General features: G+C 48.4%; 1 protein-coding gene and 1 long non-coding RNA gene across 5 annotated transcripts in view; one reads left to right on the top strand and one right to left on the bottom strand.

Annotated features, from left to right (window-relative positions):
- Positions 1 to 2,606: 2,606 nt before the first annotated feature.
- ADPGK (ADP dependent glucokinase) lies at positions 2,607 to 13,407 on the bottom strand. Of its 3 annotated transcripts, none has more exons than XM_030497608.1 (7): positions 13,093 to 13,407; positions 9,893 to 10,118; positions 8,663 to 8,725; positions 8,006 to 8,126; positions 6,078 to 6,274; positions 5,188 to 5,286; positions 2,607 to 4,235 (listed from the first exon to the last, which is right to left on the bottom strand). In XM_030497608.1, the coding sequence occupies exons 1-7, from the start codon at positions 13,305 to 13,307 to the stop codon at positions 3,687 to 3,689; spliced, it is 1,470 nt and encodes a 489-aa protein (XP_030353468.1). In that variant the 5' UTR covers positions 13,308 to 13,407; the 3' UTR covers positions 2,607 to 3,686. The 3 variants fall into 3 exon arrangements, with proteins under 3 accessions (XP_030353468.1, XP_030353467.1, XP_030353469.1); XM_030497607.2 differs by having other exon boundaries at positions 2,607 to 4,238; positions 13,093 to 13,394; XM_030497609.1 differs by lacking the exon at positions 13,093 to 13,407 and having other exon boundaries at positions 2,607 to 4,238; positions 9,893 to 10,343.
- LOC115612823 overlaps positions 13,109 to 14,427 on the top strand; it is a 47,224-nt gene continuing 45,905 nt past the window's right edge. Inside the window, exon 1 of one of the 2 annotated variants that reach the window (XR_003993168.1) lies at positions 13,109 to 13,256. This is a non-coding gene — a long non-coding RNA (uncharacterized LOC115612823). Of the gene's footprint in view, positions 13,257 to 13,398; positions 13,500 to 14,427 lie in introns of those variants that run through there. The other variant, XR_003993167.1, reaches the window with a different exon arrangement.

Here is a 14,427-nt window from a genome sequence, read left to right as displayed (position 1 = left end):
ATGACCACAGGTTTAAAACTCAACTGTGTGCTTTTACCAAAACTTTAACTGCACTACAGAAGAACACAATTAATACAGCTTGAACCAAACATTCGCATTAAAATACTGATTTAATGCAGGATGTAAATACAGTCCAACTAAAGCCACAAAAATATAATGCAGGTTTTTTCCATTTTTCTATGGTTCTTCCAAATGTACTCAGATGCTGGATGAGTTTCCTTACAGCAGAAACAGCAACAGAGCACACTGTGTGACACGAGTACTCGTGAGCACTGCTTCAGCACAGACTGCTCCAAGCACAGGGACCAGCAACCGGTGCCAAGTATCAACATGGAGAGGGACAGTCTGGCTGCTCACTCCTTGACAACAGCATCAGCGCTCACATAAGCTGCAAGATCCACAAAAAGAGCCCAACAGCAAAAGGTTTAAACAGCTTTTAGGGTAACTGGAGTTCACAGAATCCCAGACTGGTTTGGGTTGGAAGGGAACTTAAAGCTCATCTAGTTCCAACCCAAGCTGCTAGCTTGCTGTCACAGGGATGAGCTCATCTATTGCATCTTCAGCAAACTATGTGGGGAATAAACATGTCCAGTGGAAACCCTTCTGTCCAGAAGTACAGGGCTAGCTGAGGCTTGAGCCATCCAGCGCTGTGGATTCAGAGGTATGTGTAACCCACAAGAACAGACAGTTTTTGTAGAGACAAGAGTGGAAAGCAGAGATCACTTCAAGCCTGGGTTTGAAGCTTTGGTACTTTTGCAACTGTTCTGTTTCTTCCTGGTGAAGGGAGATCTGGTGGTTTCTAATCCATTAGATAAGTTTGTTTAAAAACCTCTCACCTACCAGCGACTTGGGTTGGATTTTTTTTGTAAAATACACAACCACAAACCCACAATCAATAGAAATTTCACTGTTTTTTCCCCTTATACAGACCTAACAACCTCCAGTAGCTATTTCCACGTGGGTTGTTCAGCAAGGTCTGATAAAGACAAAGCAGCTTTGCTTTGTTGTCACTACTGCAGCTGTACAGTGATGCGAGGCAGCTACATGGGCAGGAGAAGGACTCCAAGAGACTCCACAAGCCATAATGAAGGTGGGGGGGCAGAGGGAAGTGAAGTGCATCATGTTCACAGCCTGTGGAACATGCAGCACAGACAGGCTGCTGGGCCCTGCCATCCCATCCAGTTTTATTATCATATAGATTGTTTCAAACCTTAATCAAGGATAGCAATGATAGATCTTTAACAGGTCACGCTTGTGAAGAGTTAGCCTTGGTAAGTGAATCTGGGGAGCAGGTGAGTTCTCAAGGCCTGATCAAAGCAGACAGAGACAGAGCAGCAGTCGAGCTGCTGTTGAGAAGTGACTCCGTGCCAGGCATTCACAGGCCAAAGAAGGAATATTAACTGGTGAGAAAGAGCAGGAGCAGCAGGAAGGAGGAGTTAGTAATAATAATCATAATGAGAGTTCAGCTTCTAGGTCAGGATGAATTTTAAGTAATAAAGCTCTTCTTCAGACTTGTTTATAGCAATTCTTCCTTCAAAGTAGCTTAACAAAAAGCTAATTCAGGCCTGTAACCCTCCTGTTGAACACAAGCAGAAGTTACTCTTGGACAAGTTCTGTTAGTGCAGTTATGTGATTTTAAATGGCCGTAAGGCAATACCAGTCCAATCCACTGGTTTTGGAAGGGAGAAGTGAAATCCAGCAGCAGGGCCGTTGCTGGTGACAGCTTGTGTGTATTTGGTTTTGTTTCCAGCTCAAGACTCCCCCCAGCTTGGTGGAGTGTCGGGAAAGCGGGACCCAGCGTCAGCACAGGTCAGTTCTCCAGCTGGCAGGATGCAGGCGGGACCAGGCGGCTATGCTCAAAGGTGGCCAAATAACCTTGCAAATGGCCTCAGGCCTTCACAGGGCTGAAAGGAGAAGATTGATTGTTTCTGTAGGAAGGCTAACGCAGAACTCCAAGTCCCCTGCTACAGTTTATCAATGATCATAAAAAATTACTCTAGGTAGAAATACTTCCAGTCTTAGGAAGATCCTGCACCTGAGATAACATGCTGAGATGCAACAGAAGATGGGATAGGCTGCAGGAAAACACTGCACTGACTGTATTTCTTAACTGGTCCAACACAGAAGACTTTGCTCAGAGGGAAAGCAGCAGTTAAACACATGGTGACAGGCAGCACTGTGTGCTAAGTCAGGACAGTTACAAAAGCTGTCAATTTTTATCCTTACAGAGCATTCACAATGGCATTTTCCAATAGGAGAATATCACTGACAGCAATAGGACATAAGAGTGAAACGGATCCCTCCAGCCTAAGCAGTATGGACTCTCCTCCCTCCAATCTGATGCTAAGACTGACCTCAGGCGACCTCCTACAAAGTCTGGTAGGGCCCAGGCTTGTGTAGACACATTGATTGCATTTAATCCAGTTATACTGAGAAAACATGTATGATACCTGTGCAAACACACTTGAAGTTCCTGCTGGAACCATGCTGGAAAGAGACAAACATCACGCTGGTGCTGTGCAACCCACAGCATGTGGCTGGAAAGAGTCAAGGAGAGAAGGAAAGGAGAGAGGAAAACAATATAAAGAAAGCATGTAACAAGGACACATGGTTGTACTTGTTTAATGTCAAAGGCTGTCCAGAGAAAAGAAACTCTCAGTGACCCAGTCAAAGAGAAAAAAACCATCAAACCCTATAAAATGCCTTCCTCACCTTCAGTCTTACCTGAAAAAGGCTGTTGTGGCTTGTGTGCCTCCAGATTCCCCAGTATATTAACACTTGAATGGAGGGCAGGGAAACTGAAGAAAATTGCACAACTTTGCTCAAGCAACAACTAAAAATTAGTCTCCAGCACTCCACAGTTCTCCAAAATACCAGATCTAAGCACCCACTGTTAGCAAAGAAGGGATTCAGTGCACAGCAACCACAAGTATTGCTTTGTGGTTTACCCGGCAAGCAAATAAAACTCCTCAAATATAAATCCTGATCATCTTCACTTCTAGTTTCCCCCAAAAAACTAAGCACAGGCTACTAGGGCTCAGCTGGATACCTTTAGTAGAGAGACAACAGATACCCAGGGTAAATCTAGGCAGCCTTGAGCCAGGTTTTGTGGGTGCATTTAAGGAGTTGTGCAGCGTGCGTCACATTTTGGGACTCTGGCTCTCCCCAAGGCCAGGGACACTGAGGCTGAAAGGCAAAAGATTCCATCCTCACACAAAGCAAGCAGAAGGTTTGCTCTTGCCACCAGCAAGGTGCTGGGAGGAGATAATGCAAGAGCCTTTTATTTTTAGTTTAGCAGAGGGAAGACAGCATTCTCCCTGGGATCCGCACCAGGAACTCCTCCTGGCTGCTCTACTTTCCAGCACTAACAGAACAAGAGCCATTTGGAGTTCCAAACAGGGATCTCAACACTCATTTCCCTCCCTACATGCTTAAGACAAAGCAAAGCCCATTTTCACATTAAATACCAAAACGCCTGTACCTAAACGTGAAGCGTTCAAGTCACTGTCAGTGACTGGAATGTGCTGGACAGTTTATACCTGGAATTATTCTTTGGCTCTTTTTTCAGTTATATCCAGAAAACCCACCACAACCTGATTCTGTTCCTATACCACCACTGCCTGAAATCCTACTCCATGGTTCCTCAGACACAGTACAGTACTGGAGAAAAAGGAGGTCTTAGTTTTCTATTGAGGATATGCTTCCGAATATAGCAGTCCTTCAGCTGAAATAGCATCCCCAAGTCCCACGGTCCGGACAGGATCTTTACACACCAAAACAGGAGTGAAATGGAAGGAAATGCCTTCTCGGTGCCAATGCACCACTGGCTCATCTGGATTTAAAGAGATTTTGGAAGGTGCCTCTATCTGGGAGGTCACAAACTCCAAAGGAGCTTTAAGAAAGACTTTGGTGGTGTCGATGGTTTCAGTGGCGCAGGCCTGAGTCCCCGCTGCTCTAGCTCCAGCTGCCACAGCAGCAGCCTGGTTGCCCCAGTACCCATCCACAGTGACAAGGATGTGGTAGGCCAGGGTGTGGAAGTGGATCCGTGTGAGATCAGAGGCCCGCTCCGTGGTCTTCCCGTGCTCCTTCAGGATCCAGAAGAGGATGTCGCTGACAACACCCACATCGGGAATGCCGCTCCAGGAAGTGAGGGAGGCGTGAGGACCAGAGGCAGCCTGCGTGAGGAACAGCAGCTCCTGTTCGTTCAGCCCAATGGAGTTCACCAGGGGAAAGACCTGCTAACAGAAACACAGAAACAACAGTTCTTCCTCCAGAGAGAGAATCAGACTCTGGCCCTCCTCCTTCAGGGTGTTGTTTTTAACAGTACCCATCACTGGCTCTGTCACCAGTGTGCCCAGCAGAAAGGAGCACCTGTGTCCTGGAGAGATGCAGGCCACAGTCACTGCACAAGCTGCCCCAGTCTACAATTTGCAAGAATGACTCAGCCAAAGAAAGCTTTCACAGCAAGGGGGCATGCTCATTTTGTGCACTTTGACAGCAAAGAGTAACAAAACATCAAATGCACATGAAACACTCATAACACTGAGATTAGTGTGTCAAACTAAACAAGGAACCAGCAAGGCTTGCAGGAAAGAAATCCTGCAGAGAAATTGAGGGGTTTTTGAGCATTATCAACTCAGCTCGAATTCAAATCCTGGTTTCTTCTAGACAGTTGCAAGCCTGCTGGATCTAAACCAGCCAAAGGTAATTGTATCTGAGGAGTTGCCAGTATTGCTCCTGGGTGACTTTCCCGCTGTGACTGCAAAATAGCCTAGAAAGACCAGAGAGCAGAGCCCGGGTGTGTTGCGCCTGTTTTTACTGAATCATAGAACCCCAGACTGGTTTGGCTTGAAAGGACCTTAAAGCCCATCCAGCTCCAACCCCCTGCCATGGGCAGGGACACCTTCCACTAGAGCAGGTTGCTCCAAGCCCCTGTGTCCAACCTGGCCTTGAACACTGCCAGGGATGGGGCAGCCACAGCTTCTCTGGGCAACTCTTGTAAGCTCAGCAGAGAAAATAGAAGCATTCAGAGTACCACAGCATGCATTAAACCCATGTTCTGCACTTACCTTAAATGAACAGCCTTAATTTTAAGTTTTCATTTCTATATTTGTATACCAGTTTGTGCATTTTGACACTGAAGAAAAGGAAACTGATGAATAGAGCATGTCCTTTCATTTTCCTTACCTGATGCATTATGTTGCTCATAAAATCTTGGTCGGTCATACTGGCCAGCTCCAGGTGTATAGGGATGTCAGTGGGGATGTCAGAGATGGAGGCCACAGCCTACAGCAGACAGGGAAATAAAAACAACCACCCTAAAACACAAATTCATGAAGAAACAGCACAAAGTGGGTTTGACTCAGAAATACACATCCTTTAATCCTCTTGTGGGTGGATTTAAACACAATTCCAAATGAGATGTCTGACGAGAATGTACTAAGGGGAAGAAATAAAAACAACTTTTAGTTTTCAGAATCCCAGAGCAGGAAGACTCTTATCTAACCCTGATCTGCACCAGCTCAGCTCCTAATGGACTAACTCAGAAACCTCATGAATCTGGAGCAGCTGATCCTAGAACACAGAAAAAGAATAATGCTAGTGCACTGCATCGAGGGCACTTGGCTGTAAGAGAGGAACCGAGCTGCAAGTCAGAAGAAAACTTGTGTAGCTCCTTTGGGCTCACATGAGAAAGCTGCCTCTTGGATTATCTAACACCGATGCCGCTTAAAGAATGCAAATCTCGATTAGAACCTTGATCATCTTAGTATCTGGGATAGGAAAACCAATGTAATTTAGCCACCAGTAATTAGGTTATCATACTCCAACCAGAGAACCAGACCATACCTTTTCTCCCCTAGACAGCCCACTGAATCTAAGAACCATCAGTGTTACAGGAGTAGGCTTTTACCATTCTGATAGTTCACATCCTTCTTTTAGCATGCAACACTGAAAAGGTTTGTGGGAGATACGTAGACACAGCCTGCTTTCAAGTTCCCACCTGGGAAAGCAAGACACTGCCACGAAGCACTTCCTGGACTGGAAATTAAGGAGACACTGGTATTGGAGCATCTCACCTCCATAAGTCGTCTCTGCCGCATCTCCTTGCTCTGGCCTTCCATCATGTGAAGTCCTGAGAGCACCACCAGATCTGGCTGAAATTCATCCAGGCTGGACACAAACACTTCCAGCATGTTTAAGGCGCCATTTGATAGGTCGTGGGAGAAGATGAAGCGGTTGGCATTGGGTGCTCTCACTCGTCCCCACTCTTCACCTGGGGTGAAACAAACAGGAGCAGGTTAGCTCAGAAGAGAAGCAAATCAAACCATGTGTCTGGAGATAGTTTTGGGGTATCCTGCTGGAATCCAAAGGCATGATTACACAACATGACTGTGCCCATACGGCCAGCCATATGAGAAATCTTGCTCTTGTCTTCATTCATTCATTCACTCCCTCTGCCTCATTTAGATGCTTCTTGGATCAGAAGGAAAATTCAATACGTGGTTGGGTTTGCAAGCTTTGTGATGTTTTAATCAGTTTAGCATGACATTAGGCGAGTGTCACAGCCAGCTCAAGCCAAACATTTGGAGTGTGCAGGATGTGCAGAGAGAGGGGAGACTTTCTCCCTCTGGCAACCACCCCGCGCTGGCTCGACTCAAGCTGTATCATGAAGATACACCCTGGAAACTCTCATGGCTCTGACTGTACCCAACTGCACAGCTCCCAGAAATGATCTGCAGAAGAGAGCTGCATCAGTGCTGTGTGTGTAAACCGTTTTATTCCTGGGTAAGATCACAGATTAAATGGGCTCCATCTCTGGGACACTGAGCCATGAGAAGTCAGGGTACCGACAGCGAGCCTCCAGAGGACACAAATTACACAAGCCATGGTCCAACTGGGCAGCCCTCTGCCAGCTTTCCCCATCTGTTCATGTGTCTCTGTTCAGGCAGTTCCTTGTGCCAGTTATGGTAACTGCTCAGAAAGAAATGTAAGGGAATAAATAAATGCAGCTGGAACAGAAAGCTCTTGAGGCACAAGCATTTTTGAGTCTGTTATAGGTAGAATCTCTACCTCAGAACCAGCCTGCATACTTCTTCACTCACTCTCCCAGGCTGTATACAGGTTATACTATGGAGAATACGACCAGCATTCGTGGAAAAGCCACTAAACCAGCATTAACAGCCATCTGTGCTGTTTCCTCTTACAGAAGTCTTGTGACAAAGTTTTCTCTAGGACACAGATCCACAGAGTCTCAAGAGAGCAGTTCTCCCCTGAGAACAAAGATACTGAGAAAAGCAGACATCATGTACTAATGTATCATCTAACCAGGAGCAAGACCACTAAGATTTACTTAAAGATTAGTGTATTCTCCATTGGCTACTGAGCTACAGTACTTGTCAGTTATAGTAACGTTCTTTCAGCCAGAGTGGATGCTCTGGGTGCTGCTCCAGCTTAGTTTTGCTGCTAAACGAGTTTGATTAAGATGATTCTTTGGCTTTCCCTCCTTGCTAAATACTCCCTCTTCTGTCACACCAATGGAAGTCTTCCTCAAGCTGCATTTTGAGACAGGACCAGTGAAACCATTCAAAACAGCAAGAAAATACACTCAGATTTGGTTTAGCCATTACATTAGGGCTACCCTGAATTTCACCTGCATGTGGTTACACAGTACCTTTCTGTTTTCAGAGAACATTACTGGACTGTTGTAGTGTTCCTACAGCTTTAGAATGAGACCCATCAGGTCTGTGTAGGCTATGCACTGCAACAAGATCAAAATCCACTTGGTTTCTTTAGTTATAGTATACAGAACCAAAGAGATGTCAAGCCAGCAGCATGAGTCTGTCCTTACATTCACCGTAATGCAAAGGGAGAAGGTTTCAAAAGACTCTTAGATGTCTGTACATGGTCCCGGAATTAAGTGGTTCAAAACCCAACAGCTTTACAGCCAGGAATATCTTAGTGATGTCTGGAGTTCCCATCTAACGTTCAGCCTTTGGCAAAGTACCTGCTTGATACTCCAAGATAAGATGGAATTCATCTCTTTCCTGCATGGATTCAGGTGGCACAACCACGTTGTCATCAAGTAGTTCATGGAGTTTAGGACCAACTGGGCCACAAAGGAGGATCTAGAAAACAAGAACACCCAATGCAGGTTTCCCTGCCATGTCCCTTGCCACCACTGCAGTGCATTTAAGCATTACCTGGACAATTGATTTAAAATAATAATATTAATTTCATTTAAAAAAAATCAGCTATGCTTTTCAACTTGGAAGACCAACCATATGTTCCTAAGAAATAACAGCAACATGGAATCATAGAATCCCAGCCTGGTTTGGGTCGAAGGGACCTTACAGCTCATCCAGCTCCAACCCCCTGCCATGGGCAGGGACACCTTCCACTAGAGCAGGTTGCTCCAAGCCCCTGTGTCCAACCTGGCCTTGAACACTGCCAGGGATGGGGCAGCCACAGCTTCTCTGGGAAAAGTCTGTGCCAGCGCCTCAGCACCCTCACAGGGAAGAGCTTCTGCCTCAGAGCTCATCTCAATCTCCCCTCTGGCAGGTTAAAGCCATTCCCCTTATCCTATCACTGCACCCCCCAAGTCTACAGGGAAGCAATGGGAGCCTCATTACAGACAAGCAAATAGCGTGACATTTTTGGGTACCTTCAGGTCTGGATTTGTTGCAAGCTTCTGACCAATGAGAGCAGCGTTTCCTCCTACATACAGCTGTAAAACAAAGAGGGGCAGGTATGGGCACTCCCTCACTTTGATAGCTTTAGACATGCTTAGTTCTTGGTACAGAGATTTTGGCATTACACAAGTTAATAAAGCTTATTGGGGCTGAAGGCCAAACAATGTTACAACCCTCTGTGAGATCTGAGCGAGTTGAGTGTTCTCTGACTTCTTTTCAATTTAAATATTCGCCTTCAGATAACAGCCCTGTAAAAATCAATTGATCCATAACACAAACAGCCCTTACTTCTGTGCAGGTTCTCAGCTGGCAACTGGTGGGATTTTAGCAAGCATTTAAAAACTGCAACAGTTTGAGATCAAGGTGCCTGTGCCCACATGGAGTTTCTTCAGGTAAGAAAGGTCAAACTTTCAAGTGAGAAAACTCGATGTGAGCTTTGAAAGCAAGGAATATAGATTGTCAGGAGGATCATAGGCACTCGGAGGTGACAGTAAACAGGCTATAGAAGGCTACAGCTAATAATTAGGCGATCCAAATTGCCAATTAGGCGATTCCGGAAATTCCAATGTAGCAAATGTGGTGGGATACCAGGAGAGTCTTGACCATTAAAAGGCATTTAGAGCTCTTCCTCGTTTCGAGAATGTGAACTTTCCAGCTGGTGAACTGCACAGAAAGTGGCATTTAAGCAGTTTGTAGAAAGTAGTTAACACCAAGTGAGGTATCAAGCTGATTCAGTAGACCCAGTATAAATTACAGCAACAAAGCTTTGCTTTTGGAAAGGGAGACTTCAGAAAGAATATATTCAGTGCTTTTCATCAGTCCTAGAGAGAAATGAAATCCTGAGTTACGTAGCTGAAGCTGATCGGAGCCTTTACAACTCCTAATGCTTGGATCTATTTCCTGTCACATCAAGACAATATGTTAGAGCCCCTTTTACAGCATCACTGGCTCCCACATCACTTTCTTACAGAAGCACTTTAGACTGACATTTCAGTTTGGGGAAAGCAAGCAGGGGATAGACTATTTAACCCCCTTCTATCGCAGCAAGTGCAGAGGTCTGCAGGAAGTCATGAACGCACTCAAGCTGTACCATCAGTTGCTTTCCTAAATGTTTGTACCCTCACTAGAGAGAGAACAGACGTCACCAACGATGCACAAAACAGAAAGGTGCTTCTCAGAGCTTATCTTCAGGTGAGACACACCTGAGCCCCAGGGTGCTCCGAGGCTGTGCGGGCGATGTGGTGGAAGGACTCGGCGTCGCTGAAGAAGCGCTCGGCAGCCGCCCCCTTGTCCATGAAGTGAGCGAACGCCTCTCCCAGGTCCCGCCGGGAGCTCAGCACGGCGTGGTTCTTCCCATCCCTGGGCTCCACACCGAGCGCCTCCAACAGCTTCACACCTGACAGAACCACGTCCACGCAGGCATTGACGCTGCAAGAGAGGAAAACGCACCCTGGGCAAACTGCACCCACCCCTGGGCAGTTGTGAGGGGATACAAGGAGAGCGCTCCCCAGCCAGTAATGTTTGCTGTTTGCAGCCGTCACCCTGAGGGGCATAACAACCAACCACATGAAAAACAAGCCCACAAAGGCATGTGAATTTCCTGAATCTCTCTACTAAAGCATTCTCCTTTTGACATACTTTTGATGTGCTGCAGTACCACAGAGAAGAGAAGGATCTCTAACATCCTGCTGAATTCAAACAAGCCGTGTGGTCCAAAGGTGGGTGCGTATGTGACAGTACGTGTTGTAATTCATTTTCTGCCTTAGGCTTGCTCAGAACAAGAACAGGCACAAGAATAGTGGTTTTAATTCTTAAAATAAAGAAGCTTCTAAAATTTCACATATTTTGGGTTTAAAACGTACATGCAATTCAAAACTGTTCAAAACAAAACTGAAAGTATTTAAGTCTACCAGATCAGCCTCTTGAGTTTCAACTGCTCTGGACAATAAGCAAAGCCCTCCCTACAAACACCCCTCACATAGGCTGGTTCTGTTTATAACATGTCAAGAGAGCAGTGTGTCAGTTGAAAAGTGCCATTTCCAAAGGACCATCCTGAATTTCCATAAACAGCATGGCACCTTCCCTCAAACCATGCAGGCAGGAGAACAATCCTGTAGCAGTTATGGAACTATTTCAGCAGATCTGGGCTTTACCTAAGGTCTAACCTGTGGCTCCAATCTTCCAGCCCCTAGTTCTTATCAATTACTTCAATTTAAACACAGTCTGGTTCAGACCAGAGAAGCAGGAAGTTTCTGGACTGGAACCAGGCTCCCAGGAAGAATGTTTATGAACACTTGCCCTTGTTTCTACTCCTTGGTTTCAGGGAGATACCAGTATTATGGAATCCCAGAGTGGTTTGTGTTGGAAGGGATCTTAAAGCTCATCCAGTTCCAACCCCTGCCACGGGCAGGGACACCTTCCACTAGAGCAGGTTGCTCCAAGCCCCTGTGTCCAACCTGGCCTTGAACACTGCCAGGGATGGGGCAGCCACAGCTTCTCTGGGAAAAGTCTGTGCCAGCGCCTCAGCACCCTCACAGGGAAGAGCTTCTGCCTCAGAGCTCATCTCAGTCTCCCCTCTGGCAGGTTAAAGCCATTCCCCTTGTCCTGTCCCTACAGGCCCTTGTCCAAAGCCCCTCTCCAGGTTTCCTGGAGCCCCTTTAGGCACTGGAGCTGCTCTAAGGTCTCCCCTTCAGGAGCCTTCTCTTCTCCAGGCTGCCCCAGCCCAGCTCTCTCAGCCTGGCTCCAGAGCAGAGCTGCTCCAGCCCTCGCAGCAGCTCCGGGGCCTCCTCTGGCCTCGCTCCAGCAGCTCCACGTCCCTCTTGTGCTGTTGCCCCAGAGCTGGATCAGGACTGCAGGGGGGGTCTCCCCAGAGCGCAGCAGAGGGGCAGGATCCCCTCCCTGAGCTGCTGCTCACGCTCTGGGGGTGCAGCCCAGCACACGGGGGGGTTCTGGACTCAAGCGCACACTGAAGCCGGGTCATGGGGAGCCTCTCACTGACCAACACCCCAAGTCCTTCTCCTCAGGGCTGCTCCATCCAGTCTCCCCCAGCCTGTGTTTGTGCTGGGGATTACTGTGACAATACCAGCAATTACTAAAGCATCTTCCAGAACTGCTGTCCAGTGCAAGTTCTGCTCCTCTGCCCTGTGCTTCCCTAACAGGGATCCAAATGATCTATAGAAGTTCTGCAGGATCTCTAACTGCATCTATACCCCCAGACACTACAGATGCCAGCGCCCGCTGACGTGTTGGTGTGAAACACGCAGCCATTTATGATTCCTCCTTGTCAGTGACCTTTCACGTGTGATCTGGGCCGCAACACACGAAGGCCACAATACACAAAATGAAGGACGTTAAAACTCCTGAAGCTTTTTGTACATGAAGTAACAGCTCAGAAGCCCTCTGTACTGTGCGTTGTCTCATAAGCTATGGAGAGGAAAATCCCCTCTCCCAGCAGAGAAAAGAAAACCAAAGAATGAACGAGCTCAAGCAGCACTTTACCCCCAAACTCACTGTAAGAAAAGGTCAGCGATTTGATGTTTTAATGAATCATTAAGGGGGCAACAAGCAAGTCACACTTCTTTCAAGTGAGAGACCTCTAATCCTCTTCCAACTGTCTTCTCTCTCCCTGCTATTCCTCCGCTAACACCCTTCGAGCTTGAATTATCTCCCTTAACAGCAGAGATATGGCACTAAGGAACCATGTTTGCTGTTGAACCTTGAGGCCCCAAGTGTTTGGGCTGTGTGTATAAATCATACACGTGTTCAACCACTTCAAACCAAAGAAGAAAACAAGGATTAAAACGAAGATACTTGGGTCTTTTCTAGTAAGCTGTAGCAAACAGAGGACTACATGGCGCACTGCAAAACCTGTTTTGTCATGCATTGACAAGAAAAAGCCTGCATTGACCATAACACAGGACAGACCCCAATTAAAACTCTACAGCCACACAGCCATCGAGGCACAGCCACTTCTTCCAACACCTGAAGGCCAAATCTTCTGGTCAAAGCCAAGGTATCCTGTCATGGCCTTGTGTTTAAGAGAAAGCGAGTCAAGCGCTACATGTAACGGTCAGACTTACAGCGAGCATTTAAGATCCATGTGAAAGAGGAAGGGGCATCCGCCACCTCCTCCTCTCCCTTCCCTCTCCACCTCCCTCCTTTGCAACCCCGCACCACTAGCTCCCCTATTGCAAAGGCTTTAGAAACTTGTCTCTCACACCTATTCATTGCCGGACTGCGCTCCCTCAGACCCTGTATACACACACACACACACACACAGATGGATGTATGGAATCACAGCCCGCCCCGCCGCCAGGGGCGCCCTCCCCGCCTGCCGCTCCCCGCCCCGCCGCCAGGGGCGCGCTCTCCCGAGCCCGCCGCGCCGCGCGCTGCCCGCACCTACCCGACGGCCACGCGCGCCCACCCGCGGGCCGGGCGGACGATGGCCGCCTGCCAGGCCGACACCATGCGGCCCTCGAGCGAGCCGGCGCGGCGCAGCGTGCTCAGCAGAGAGGGGGAGAGGTGCCACAGCGCCGACAGGGACAGCTCGGGGCCCAGCAGGCACAGGTAGCCCAACGCCAGGGCCAGCAGGCCCACGCACACCGACCGCTGCCACATCGCGCCCTGCCCGCTTCACTTCGCCCCGCCCCGCCCCGCCGCGCCGCGCTGCGCTGCGCCTGAGGAGGGACGTGACCAGCCGGGGCCTCCTTACGCCGCCTCCGTAGCGCCCCGCCCCCGCCGGCCGCTCGCTGTTGTAAAGCCGCTTTGGGAATAGAGGCGGGCCTTGCGCAACCAGCGTATCTTGCGGAGGTAGCGGCGCTGCTGCCTACGGAGTGCGGGGTGGGAGCTGCGCCAGCGCGTCGTGAGGGGACATGGCGGGGCTGCGGGCGCCTCACGGGCACCGCTGCGCCTCAGGCGCTGCTGGGGACACACTAGCCCCGGCCAGCCCGGCACCGGGCCGAGAGCCGTTCAGACTGGGCAGCAGCGCGGAGGGGAAGCCTGTTAGGGCATCGTGCCTGCGGACTCCTCTGTACGTGGTACCAGCACCCTCCCCTCCCCTCGGCTTCTTCCTTACGCTGCCCGTTTTCCTCTGCCCTTTGTCGCCCAGCATCTTTGTGGGTCTGTGTGTTGTATTTACATTCTGCCCAAAGCAGGCCAGTGCCTTTCTCTTGCCCTGACTCACACCAGTGCCTCTGTCTGACCAGCTGGTGTCCAGCAAACCAGCCACTGACCTGAGGCTAATCACTGGCTGTAGAATATATACTACAGCCTATATATATTCTATATATATAGAATATATACTACTATATATTCTTCGTTTGTAGTATAGTTTCTGGTCTTGGCCTCTTCTGTGCCTTCTCCAGGTTGACTTCATGGGCTTTCTACCCACGCTGCTCCTGTGGCAGGCTGTGCAGGGAGCAGCGGGAGAGTGCGCCCTTTGCGGCCTTTCATCCCGTCGCAGAGGTGGTGTAGCAAGTCAAAAAGGAGGTTTCCCTTTTTAATCAAAGGGAGTTTTTCTGGGCTTCTTTAGAAATCATAGAAGCATTAGCTTGAAGACTTCTGACAGAATCTGCAAGAGTTTGACAACTGCGCACCATAGTGCGTTGGCTGAGGCAGCTGATAATTTCCTTATTCAGTGCTGTGTTGTGAGTGATTGTCATCTCCTTTGACTGACAAAACAAACAGTAAAGGAGATGGGTTGCAGAAGGCTTTTAGTCGATGTTTTTCTTTTTGGGAT

Source organism: Strigops habroptila, chromosome 9, assembly GCF_004027225.2.
Source record: "Strigops habroptila isolate Jane chromosome 9, bStrHab1.2.pri, whole genome shotgun sequence".
Taxonomy (NCBI): domain Eukaryota; kingdom Metazoa; phylum Chordata; class Aves; order Psittaciformes; family Psittacidae; genus Strigops; species Strigops habroptila.
Note: the sequence above shows the minus strand (reverse complement) of the source record. Positions and strands in the feature narration are given on the sequence as shown.